The sequence below is a fragment of the Phaethon aethereus genome, assembly GCF_964289735.1.
Source record: "Phaethon aethereus genome assembly, chromosome: Z".
Taxonomy (NCBI): Eukaryota; Metazoa; Chordata; class Aves; order Phaethontiformes; family Phaethontidae; genus Phaethon; species Phaethon aethereus.
Window position 1 is genome coordinate 4,453,553 of NC_138577.1, and position 12,844 is coordinate 4,466,396.

General features: G+C 52.6%; 1 protein-coding gene across 1 annotated transcript; it reads left to right on the plus strand.

Moving 5' to 3' along the window:
• The first annotated feature begins 2,293 nt into the window (after positions 1 to 2,293).
• Positions 2,294 to 10,358, plus strand: LOC309415399 (zinc finger and BTB domain-containing protein 7C-like). Its single transcript, XM_082012917.1, has 2 exons — positions 2,294 to 3,489; positions 9,026 to 10,358. The coding sequence occupies exons 1-2, from the start codon at positions 2,309 to 2,311 to the stop codon at positions 9,660 to 9,662; spliced, it is 1,818 nt and encodes a 605-aa protein (XP_081869043.1). The 5' UTR covers positions 2,294 to 2,308; the 3' UTR covers positions 9,663 to 10,358.
• Positions 10,359 to 12,844: the final 2,486 nt, after the last annotated feature.

The window sequence follows — 12,844 nt, forward strand, 5'->3', positions numbered from 1 at the left end:
TCTTCCTCTCCACTTGAACACATCGGATTCACTTTCATTTATCGGCGATTTTCAAAGAAGGTTTGATACGGAGCCGGTCGGGCTGGCAGAGGAGCGTAGCTAGTTAACGTGGTTGGGCACGGCTCGCTGTAATGAATCAATTTGTTTCAGACAACAGACATAATTAACGTGGAGCTAATGGGCATGCCGGGGGAGGCGGGGCTGGAGCATCGTCCCCCGGCCGAAAACATCGGTGGCTGGAGCTGAGGGGGCCTCAGAGGGGTGTGACTCCCAGTTCTTCTCCCCTTCTCTGGCCATGGGGAGGTGGCTGGAGAGGGCTCCTCATGGTGGGGGCTGTCCTCCAGCCCCCCGCGAGGCTTCACCAGCTCAGGAACAGCTTGTCCCCCATCCTGGCGTGGCCCCCACCGGGCTGGTGGTCCGTAACCCTTCCCTGGGCCGTGCTCCATCGGGGTTGCATCGTCTTCCCACGGCCTTCGCTCGCCGGCTCCCACGCGGCGAGTGTTCAGCAGCGCTGATTAGGTGTGGGGGAGATACCGGCAAGGTCTCGGCTGGAGATTGACCCTGCGGAGGGAGGAGAAGGGAGAGGCGTTCCTCTTCCCACTGGAATGTTCGCTGCAGACTCTGATCCCCTCTGTGGCTCTCCAGCCTCCCCCAAGGGTCACTGGCTTGCCAACCAAGGTGAGGCAAGGATTTCCCTGGACTACCTCCATCAGACCCGGCTCTTTCCATCCCCGAGGGCTGGAGGCAGGTGTAGGGTGGGAGTCAGCCCCACACCATGAGGCAGACCAGGTCCCCACAGCTGGTGGGAAGGAGGTTTGGAGTCAGGGCAGCCAGAAACCGAGCAGGGAAGGACACGCAGGATGTGGCGATGAAGCCCAGGAGAGATGTGCAGGGGCCACAGGATGGAATTGGGAACCTGCCAGAGATGCTGAAGGTGGGTCTGGGAACCTGCCTGGTGGTCTCAGCCTTGCGAATGGGGCCGGAGTGGGGCTGCAGTTTTACTTATGTGTACCCTGGGCTCTCTTGGAGATCGACCACTTGGCTGTGAACTGAGCCTTTGCCTGCAGTGGGGCCGCGAGCTGGGGCTCGTTGAGGTGACACTGCTCCGTGTCCTGGTGGTCTCCAAAGGGTTAGTGTGTTCAAAGTCATTCTGGCTGTTTGATGTGTTCTGTGTGTGACGGGATTAATGTATTCATCGACTGCTGGAGGAAGTCGCTCTCCTTTCCTGGGATTTCTCATGTGGAAGGGCTGCTGGAACCATGTGAAAGAGGAAACATCTTACAGATTAAAAAAGGGCAAAAAAGCACGTTTTCCTTTTGGGTGTGGGCTGTTTGCTTCCGAATTTCCCTTTGAAGGTGGAGCTGCGCTGGCAGGGGAAGGTGTCTGCCAGATGCACAGGGCATTTGATACCATGCTAAACAAGTCCAAACAAGATTGGGAATGGAGCAAGCTCAGCTCATGGGTGAAGACAGCAGACAGCCATCCGCCTCTGGCCAGGCCCTTGCTCCCTGGTTGTCTCTCTGAGTGTTTAGGTACACTGTGACACGCAGCTCCTCGCTTGCCTCCCCCGTTCCCAGACCCCTTGGGAAGACATCCCTGTGCAGGCTGTCCATGTGCTGAGGTGACATGGGAGGGCTTCCAGGCGTAAGGTAGCAGAGGGACACAGAACTGGAGACCTCCTGGTCCATAAGGACTGCTCTCCTGCTGCAGCAAACAGCCATGACCAGCAGTCCCTCCTGTTTGGGACATCCAGTTGTACCAGCTTCAAAAAGACTTGCGTAGATGAGATGGGCACTCCCTGGCTTGTCTTGTTTAAATGGTGTAGGTGCTGGCACTTGGCAGCGCGAAGCAATACAGCATCACCCTTTCCCCACATAGCTCCTGGCAGGACAAATCCAGCATGTGCCTGGAAAGATGTTGGCTCTGGGAGGATGTGGAAGCAACGTGATGGGGAGGGAATCATTGCACAAGGTTCCCAGGGGAGGGATGTGAAAGAGAAGAGGCAGCTTGTGGTGGCTGTGAAAAGGTGAATAGGGTGGGAACCAAGAAGAGAAGGACGGAGACAAAGAAGGAGGCAAAGTGATGTGGAGGGGAGCAGAGAGGTTAAATCACAGAGGACCTGGAAGGAGTTAAAGGTGACCTGGAGAGGCACCGGGGCAGTGCAAGCAGGAGGTGATTCCAGAGGTCCAAGTGGGGCAAGGGAGAGGAGGACACAGAGAGAAGGCAGGGTGATTTTGCCGGTACTGATTGGGAAGCGCCTGCTAATTCCCCACTGTCTGTGTTTTGTCCTAGGGCACTAAATGAGAATATGGCCAATGGCATTGAAGATCTTATCGGGATCCCATTCCCGAACCACAGCAGTGAAGTCTTATGTGGTTTAAATGAGCAGCGGCATGATGGTCTCCTCTGCGATGTCATCCTCATTGTACAGGACCAGGAGTACCGGACCCATCGGTCCGTCCTTGCTGCCTGCAGCAAGTACTTCAAAAAACTCTTCACTACCGGCACTTTAACAGACCAGCCCTATGTTTACGAGATTGACTTTGTCAAGCCTGAAGCACTTTCTGCCATCCTCGAGTTTGCCTACACCTCAACCCTCACCATCACCACCTCAAATGTCAAGCACATCCTCAGTGCTGCCAAGATGCTGGAGATCCAGTGCATTATCAATGTATGCCTTGAAATCATGGAGCCTGACAGAGAGGCGGAAGAGGAAGATGACAAAGAGGACGAAGATGACGACGACGATGAAGACGAAGATGAAGAGGAAGAGGAGGAGGAGGAGGAAGTGGAAGATTTTGTCAATCAGGAGAACCTAACCGATGTCCAAGAAGTAAGCTGTCACCAAAGCCCTTCGAAGTCTGATCTTACCGAAGAAGCATACACAGAAGCACCTAAAGACTTTCCAAATCACTACCCAGCCAATAACTCCTCTGGACACTTGGGCGTGATACGAGACTTCTCCATCGAGTCCTTGCTAAGGGAAAACTTGTACCCTAAGGCTAACATGCCAGAAAGGAGGCCAGCTCTCTCTCCTTTCACCCCTAGCTTCTTCCCCCATCTGTGGAATGGTGATTTTAGCTCCTTCTCCCAGCTTGAGGAGCCACAAGTAGACAATGGCCCCTTGGATCTGGTGATAAAAAAGAGGAAGATCAAGGAAGAGGAGGAGAAGGAAGACCTGCCTCCGCCTCCTTTCCCTAATGATTTCTTCAAGGACATATTTACCAACACCCCAGCAGCTCCCTTAGGGCATATTAAGGCAGAGACTGACTATAGCGCTTATCTCAATTTCCTAAGTGCTACTCAGTTTGGAGGAGTTTTTCCCCCATGGCCCCTGGAGGAAGAGAGGAAGATAAAGCCCAAGGCGTCCCAGCAATGTCCCATCTGTAACAAAGTCATCATGGGAGCAGGCAAGCTGCCCAGGCACATGAGGACGCACACGGGAGAGAAGCCGTATATGTGCAATATCTGTGAAGTCCGCTTTACCAGGTGTGCGTTGGTTACCTCTACCATGCGTGGCCGTGTGCAGGGCCGGGGTGGCGGTTGGAGGGGCCATGTCGTGACCCATGGCTGATTCCTAAGCTACACATATCTTTTTCCCCCAAACAAAGTAGCAAAGAAAGCAGGGCATGATCTCTATCCCTTCAGAAAAAAAGGGAGGAAGGGAGGGTGGAGAAAGAAAACGAACCTACTGATTTTGGTGGGTTGTGGATCACATCCACAACTCACTGGATCCATCTGCTTGCTGGACAAAAGCTTAAATAAGTAACGGGATATTTTCAACCCCACCATAGTTCACCACAGTTGGAGAAGAGGGAACTGGAAAACAGATGGTCAAACAGCCAAGGAGGCTTCATCTCTAATGTGCTGGGAGATGCGTTGAGTTGGGAGGGTTATTTAGCTGTGGGATGTAATTAGTTTGGGTTTGCACATTTTGGCATCAGTGTAGACCACAACCAAGTTGCACATGCTTAGACATGACAGTGTCTGGGCTTTCTGAGGCTGGAGTGGTCCTAATTATTATATGTTAGCTGTGAGGTGGGTGTTGGTCTCTCCTTCCAAGTAACAAGTGATGGGACAGGAGGAAACAGCCTCAAGTTGCACCGGGGAGGTTTAGACTGGGTATTAGGAAAAACTTCTTCACCAAAAGGGTTGTCAAGCACTGGAACAGGATGCCCAGGGAAGTGGTTGAGTCACCATCCCTTGAAGGTATTTAAAAGACGTGAAGACGTGGTGCTTAGGGACATGGTTTAGTGGTGGACTTGGCAGTGTTAGGCTAACAGTTGGACTCCGTGATCTTAAGGGTCTTCTCCAACCTAAATGTTTCTATGATTTATCACCCGTTGGCTGCCCAAGAGCCTGCCACCTTGACTCCCTCCATGGTCAGTGGAAAGAGATCAGCACCCTCAGAGAGGTAGATGAGGAAGTGGGATGAGCAAAGGTGTCATCCCCGACCACAGAGACAACCTGCGGGGCTTAGATTAGGGCACCTAACTTTTAGGTATCTCAAGCTAGGTGAGACCAGCCCCAGCATGGGCCGCTCCAAGGCAGGTGTGACCGACCAGATCCATCCCTGGTACCAGTTTTCTTCTGTTCCCCGTCTTTGCATCTCTCTGCACCCCGGCCGAGCCCTCGATGGTAATAAATTGGAGCAGGCTACGCAAATCTAATGCTACAGCTTGCAACCCCGCTCTGAAAAGCTGGGCAAATTTAATAGGTGAGCAGAGACAAATAGATTCCTGGACCAGCTCTTGCTGGGTATAATTAATATCTAATGAGTACAATCTTTACCATAATAATAAAGCTTTCTGACAAGAGCATGGTATTTCAGCCCCTGGCTGCGTGTGAGGGAGAGAGCCCTATTAGGCTGGGGCGAGCAAACCAGAGGAAAATAATACGCGCAGTAGGCAAAGGCAAGCTCCTGACAATGGCCGGACACCTGGGGTGCTCCCGCACTCAGCCTGTCTTTTCTTCTCCCGTCCCTGTGATAATACTCGAGTAGAAGTTATGCAGATGATGAGGATTTGACCTGAAAATAAATTTCTGCGCTCCGCTCCATTAACGCAGCAGACGCCGCGTTAGAATGCGGGAAGCGTCATGCCTCGGGCGGGCGTGCTCGACGTGAGCCGGCTCACCCTGGTATCCGCGGGGGAAAGGCCACTGCCGGGTACTAATTCCTGCCGGCAGGAATTTGGATCCGGCTCCTGCGGGTGCTGCATCCCCAGGCTAGCGCTGGGTCCTCACCTCCGGACGAGCGGGCTCTGCTGGGAGGGGTGGGGTGGGGTCAGCCCGGCGAGCGTAGCTGCGTCCTGCGGTCCCCATCGCTCTCCCGGGTGTGATGCTGCGGCTGTTAATCGCTGACGAGGAAATCGCTTGGCTTGACCTGTCACCGACACCTTCCCCGTGATGGGAATAACAGGGCTGAGCCCTCCCAGAGGGTTCCCAGAGCCCTTTACGAGCAAGGGCAGCGTCGTTGGCTTCGTTCGGGGAAACTGAGGCACAGAGGGATGTTGGTACTGACTGACAGGCACTGCAAAGGTTAGTAGGAGGGTTCGGGTGGGAATACAGGTATATTCAGGTATATATATGTATATATAAAAAATATTCACATATACATATATATGTTCACCTAACCCAGGCAGGTTAAATCAGCATCTTGGAGGTTAGAAGCTCCACGCAGAGAAGCTCTGGCGTGGCCCATTACTAACGCAGGGTTAAACCCGACAGCTTCTACACCCCCCCATATGCTCAACAGCTTTTGAATACAAAGCACAGGGGTAGGAGGACTTTAACCCGCGAAAATAATCAGCAAGAAAATTGCACCCAACGGTGCAGTCTCCCGTCATCATTCACGAAAACGAAGCTGTTCGTTTGGGTCACCCCGCACAGAGCTGAAGGCTGAGGGTTTTTTGCTTCTTCAACACCCTGGGCAAAGTGAAAATGTCAAAACATTGGTTTATTTTTAAATGTATTTGGAAGTATTTTGAATAGCACGCAGCTGTTTGGATTTGTTTGGTTTTTCTTTTTATTTAGCCATTTTTAGCATTCCTCTGATGTGAGAGCTGTCCTTTAGGGGAGAGTGTGTTTAAGCACAGTGCAGTGATTGAGATGTAGAAGGAGATTACTGCCGGGATTTCCTGGTCACTTATCTCATGCGTCCTGCTCTCGGGAGGGAATCTCATCCTTCCCAAAGCATCGGTGTCGTGGTTTAGCCCCAGCCGGCAACTAAGCACCACGCAGCCGCTCGCTCACTCCCCCTCCCGCAGTGGGACGGGGAAGAGAATTGAGAAAAAAAACCTCGTGGGTTGAGATAAACACGGTTTAATAGGACAGAAAGAAAGAAGGGAACAATAATGATAATACCAACAAAGGAATGTATAAGAACAAGTGATGCCCAATACAGAAATTGCTCACCACCCCGTGATCGACAGCCCGTCCCCGAGCAGCGATTTCCGCCCCCCCGGCCAACTCCAGTTTATGTACTGGGCATGACGTCGTATGGTAGGGAATATCTCTTTGGCCAGTCTGGGTCAGCTGTCCCGGCTGTGTCCCCTCCCAGCTCCCCGTGCACCCCCAGCCTGCTCGCTGGCAGGCCAGCACAAGAAGCTGGACTGTCCTTGACGGCTCAGCAACAACCCAAAACATCAGCACATTATCAACAGTTCCTCATCCCAAATCCAAAACACAGTCTCACACTAGCTTCTGTGAGGAAAACCAGCTCTATCCTGGCTGAAACCAGGACAATCGGACTCGCACCCCGGGCCATGACCAGTGCCGTCACCGGGGAGGTGCAAGGCCAGATGGTGCCCGTTGGGGTCCTCTGGGAATGAGGGTGCAGGGAAGCAGAGGTTCCCAAATGGGATTTCTGCATGAATCCTTCCTTTGCATTATTTCTGCGCTCGAGGGACTGTGGAGGAGTGAATTTACTGGGGGAAATAGAGAAAACCTATTTTCCTGGGTGGGGAGTCCCCCAACTTCCCCATCAGATCCCTTCCTCTTCGCCTCAGTGGGATCTCGCATCCCACGGCCAGGACCTGGATCTGCCACTCCTGACTCGCAGGGACACCTGGTTGCGGGAAGCAGGACTTCATTTAGCTAGCTCATTAATTTTTTCCTTAAACAAAGGCTGCTCAGCTTCTAGTCTGCTGGTTCACCCTGCTAAAACGCTGGAGCAAACTGCAAATGTTTCAGCTTTTCCACCAAGACAACCCCAGAGTGCTCAAGGAGAAACTGTTCCAGCCAGAAAGGTTAACGTTATTTGTTCCTATTATTTGTGTTGTGACAGCTCGCAGAGCCCTAATCGCCCTCCTAACGCAATTGCATTAAGGTTATCCACACACAGGGAGCGCGGTTCTCCGCCGGAGAGCCTGCCAGCCGAGCTCCCGTCTCGCGAAGCCTGTGTTTCCCGTGCCGCGTCCTCCCCGCCGCAGCCGGAGCGTCTCGCCCCCCCAGCCTCCGAGCTTCTCCAGGTAGAGCCATAAAACCCCTCTTCCATCCCGCCGGGGCAGGGAGCATGGAGATTCTCCCCGTCTGCTGCCGGAGATGGGTAATAGCCTGAAAAAAGCTTTGCCTGTATTTACATCATGCAGTCCTGGCACGCCGCACGTTTATTAGGAAAAGCGATCCTGCTAGGTTAAACATTACATACGTAAGTTTAAATTATATTCTAGGTGGGGCTGGTAGCTCTGCTTTTTATTAACATTTCCCAAGACTTCGCATTACGAGCCCCTGCGTTCATCCGCTTGCGACTTCGCCGGGCGTTATCCCTTTGGGATGACGTTTTCCACGCTGCTTTGTCTTCGGCACTTGCAGGGGAAATGTGCCCTTGTTGAAATCCTGGGATAACAGCATCTATTCCGAGATGCACACAGGCAGGGTGGCAGAAATGAGTGCAAAGGCAGCACCTTGCAGGTTTTGAGTGCTTGACCTGCCAGCATAAATAGATTTTTTGGATCTTTTTTGCCCTTTTTTTTTTTTTTTTTGCACGCTCACGTATTTTGTATATAATAATGACATGACTCCATATATTCTCCATATTCTTAGCCACATTGCTAGCGTCTCGGAGGGATCATACGGAAAGCATTTCAGAAAACAATATGAATTCTCCCGCTTTGCTGTTTACTTACTTTCCACGTTGAACTCTGCTCGTGCACTCTAAGCAGCATGCTTGGCTCCGTTCAGCTACAATCAGCTTCGCTTTTTATAATCGTATGCCTTCAACTGTGATTTGTGTAGACGGCAGAAGGAAACACTTATTCATCGGAAAAAAAAAACAGCCATTGGACTGCCAGCTTGGGAAAATATTCTTGCTGCTTTTAGATGTTCTCCACAAAAAAAAAAAACCAAACCCACCAGCTATATTTGTAAATAAATGCTATTGGGGTGGGTATTATGCTGTCCCACGGCTGTATTTAAAAACTTTCTCCAAAATGTGTGTGAGGCTTGATGTGCGCCGGCCTTGGCGAACGTGGCAGGGCAGGACGGAGCGCCCGGGCGCTGCCTGCACCTCTGCCTGCCTCACCCTCCGCCAGGCTCCCGCTTCACACCAGAGCTCCTGAGACACCCAGCGGTCAGCGCAAGGATGAAAGGAAAGGAAGATCAGCTCCAAGAGGGACGTCGGCAAGCGGTATTGCCCCGCGTTGAGTCTCGAAACTCAACTCATCTCCTTGTTTGCAGGCAGGAATATAGCCGTACTTATTTAGGTATTCCCGTATGTTTTGGGGTTTATTCCAGAGGGTTTTTACCTCCATTTTAGGCTGGTTTGGACCCTTTGGGATGGGCTGCAAACTCCTGAGAAGGAGGGCTGGGGCTGGGCGATGTTTAGGCGCTGTCGCCCCGGGAAGGAGGCGGCGGGTGCCAAGGCCAGCCTGTGAGAGCATCCGCACATCGGGGCAGAGCCGTGGCTGGAAGCCCCGGGATGAGCTCCCCACCCTCCCGGCACCTTTCCCTCTCCTGATCCAAGGAGCAGTCCCAGCCGCACCCCTTCCAGCCCACGCCACCTGACCCAGCGCCTTCTCTTTTGCAGGCAGGACAAGCTCAAAATCCACATGAGGAAGCACACGGGGGAGCGGCCGTACCTGTGCATCCACTGCAACGCCAAATTCGTGCACAACTACGACCTGAAGAACCACATGCGCATCCATACGGGCGTCCGGCCCTACCAGTGCGAGTTCTGCTACAAGAGCTTCACCCGCTCCGATCACCTCCACCGTCACATCAAACGCCAGAGCTGCCGGATCGCGCGACCCCGACGGGGACGCAAGCCAGCAGCGTGGAGGGCGGCCGGCTTGCTCTTTGCTCCCGGTGGCCCTCCGGTGGAGAAGAGCTTCGTGATGCCACCAACGTTGGAGGAGATGAGCGGCCACCTCAGCGGCGCGGCCATGTGCCTTCCCGGCCCCAGCCCCAAGCACTTTTTGAGCGGGGCCAAGACCGCCTTCAGCCTGCAGGAGCTGGAGAGCCAGTTTGAAGAAACCCAGATGAAGCTCTTCAGGCGAGCCCAGCTGGACATGGAGAGGAACGCGGGTATCTTTGCCTTCGCCCTGGGCCATAACGAAAACCTCGCTGCCCAGCCCTTCTTCCCCCTCCCTGATCCTTGGAGCACAGGGTTTAGCGGCTTGGCAGGGCTCGGCCACGTGGCTCCCATCTCGGAGGCGAGCAACTAAACCCGTGCCCAGTCCCACCATGGGTCTGCTCCCTTCCCAACAGGGCAACCGGCTCCCTCGGGGTCCCCGCCTGCCCTTTCGCACCATCTGGCTCCCAAGAAGCTCTTCGGCCCCCCGCCGCCATGGCCTGCACGGGGCTCGGGGCACAGGGCCTCCCTGGGGCGGGCGGGCGGGTGGGCGCTGCGCCCCATGGCCACCGGCACTTTAGACTCTGCGACGTGCTTGGCTTGGGGGCTGTAGGGCACCCGCTGCCCCACCTGGTCGCCCACCACCCACAGCTCCGTCTGGGAAGGCCAGGCCAGGGCTGCTGCTCTCTTCAATGCTCCCGAAAGTGTCACTTGCCTTAGTCCAGGGCATGGCCATCACCTTGAGATGGCTCTTCTGGGGGAGATGTTCCCCATTGTCCACTGGTGGGGCCCGCTGGACACTGACAAGCCGTCCAGACTTGGTTTTGATATGTTACATTCCTTGGCCCTTTTGGTCAAAAGGACTTTTTTTTTTTTTAATTAATGCTCATGTCTGGCAACCGAATTTATTCTACAAGGGATAAAGGGAAGGGTCAAGCAGCCATGTTGGGAGGGGGGGGGGATCCCGACCGTTGCCTTTCTCAGTGGCGTATCAGATTTGTGGGGCTGGTGAAAGCCCTGCTGTGCAGGATGAGTTGGGACCCTAAACAAATCCAAAAAAAAGAGATAGAAAATCACCTGGGAGCAAAGCTGGATGGAAAAGGGATTTTTTAATTATGTTGGTTCATTGGCCATTTCCAAATTTGAGGAGAACCAAACCCTATTTTGAGCATTCTATCTTCAGTTGCTTGAAAAGGTGAAGGAAAAATTTTGAAAGGATCAGAAATGTTTCAATCCTGAGGTTTTTTTAAAGCCTCGCTTTGCAAAAATAAACCTTGTGGGAATTTTGAAATGAAAAAGTCATCTCAAACCCAAGAGTCAGAATTCACCACCACTGACCGTTCTGAAATGTCTGGGGTTTTGTCCTTAATTCTCCCTAATTCTTATATGTATTTTGATGACAAAAATTTAGAAAACACTTGAGTGTCCCCAAATCTGCAATGTCAGTGGGAAAAAATTAGGTTTGCACATTTCCCTGCTGTTTGTCTCAAGGGATCTTTGTGGAAAAGAAGTCTGCTAAAGATGTCTTGCAGATGAGATTGTCCACTCACAAGCAAGTAGAAATACTATTTCTTCACCATTTGTTGGTTCAGAACATGAGGCGGTAACATATGATGGGTACTCCAAGCTGAAGGTTGCCCAAGGTGGCCACCAGGTCTGGGGTCCTCTCCAGCATCCCTGCAGACCCTGGCCTGGCCACCCCTATTTAATATTCTTTTTGAAGCCAAAAAAGTGGCAGATTGGCTGGAATTGCCCCATCAGCTCCTTCAGCCCCTAAAAACATGAGCTACTCTCAGGCATAAAGGTTTTTGATGGCCATCTGGCTCCCAACGGCTCCTCTCAGACATGGTGGGACCGCAGTTTCACCACCAGCTGAGATGGCTTGCGATGGGTGCCCTGGGAAGCTGGTTTTACACAAAACCAGTGCTCGAAAACGTAAGTGTTACAAATTAGGGCTTTTTCTTTCTCTTTTTACTGTTACCTTTCAACGTCAGCAGGATCAAAGGGAACGGGAGGACCGCGGGTTCATTCATTTTTTGGTTTGGCCATCGACGGTGCCGCACTGAAGCCGTGGCTGGATGAGGGTCTCCCCCCTGGAGCATGGGGGGGACACGAGGGGTCCAGGATCCCCAGCCCCCCATGAGGGCATGAAGGACTTCTGCTCTGAGACCATCCATAGCTGAACAATCCCAAGGCACCGCCCAAGGCTCGCTTCCTCCTCCAAAAAGAAATCCACAAAGACTCCACGTGCAACAGGTCAATGGAGAGGGGGGAAAAAAGAAGAAAAAAAAAAAGAAAACTTATGAAAACTGCGTCAAACTTGTTTTGTTTTTAATCCCTATCAACTTCTTACACAAGCGACGTTTTGCAGATGACTGGTTACTTCAGGTGTTTTTTTGTCTATGATTTGGAGTCATTGTAAAGTATCCAAAGATGTCGAGTACTGTATAATCTACAAGGACTTGAAGCAAGGTGGTTTTTCCGTCTCGATTTGTCTTTTGGGTTGGTTGGGGGTTTTTTTTCCTATTTGTCTAGGGGGGAAAAACCTTTGCAATTTTTCTATTTATAACTATTTTTATGTGATTGCTTTATGTACAAAACAATGGAAAAAAATCAAAACAAAAAAGGAGAGAAACACACACACACACAAACAAATTTGCCTTAGTTACTCACGGGACAATCACCCTTAACGTTCATTGATGCTAGAAAGTGGATGGAAAAAGAGAGACTAGGTCTTTTTATGTATTTATTAAACTGTATTAATTGATGCTCTTAAATTATTAGCAGGACTTGGTTCTCTTGCCTGTGGCCGTGCTGAGAAGGCTAAGCCGCTGCAGATGCTGAGCTGCCTTGCTCCTCAGGCCGGTGCGACCACCCCCGTGGCCTCAGGTCTAAACGTACGTTTGCCAGAGACACAAATTTGGTGCTTTCCAAAGGCACCTTTTGGAAAGCCAAAATAACCACGCATCTAGCTGGCATGGGCTCCAGGGGGAGGCCGTTTGTGTTACGATGCTGATGATGATTAATGAGTTAAGGTTGATTTTCCCATGTTGCGCTGAGTTGGGTTGGATGGAGCCGGCAGCAATCACGTTTTGGGGTGGGGAGGGAGGAGTAGAGAAAACCCTGTTTCTTCCCATTTCGATGTTGTGCGGTGACTCCAGGCCACAGGTATCCACGTGGGAGCCCGGCTAAGCGCGGAGGTGCCTTCCCAGGCCTCTAATCCCCTTCCCCAGCCAGGACGGGTGTGATGAGCACCGAGCCCCCGGCTGGAAGGATGCAGGGCTCTCTCTCAGCTCACGGTGCGGTGGCTTCTTGTTCATCTTCTCACCACAGCTCCTCAGGCCCGGCTGCAGCAGGTACCGCTGAGCGCTGGGCTGCCCCCAAAGCCACGTGGCCAGCAGGGCGAGGGAGGGGATTCTGCCCCTCTGCCCCGCTCTGGGGAGACCCCCCTGCAGGGCTGCGTCCAGCTCTGGAGCCCTCGGCACAGGAGAGACATGGACCTGCTGGAGCGGGGCCAGAGGAGGCCCCAGCAACGCTCCGAGGGCTGGAACCCCT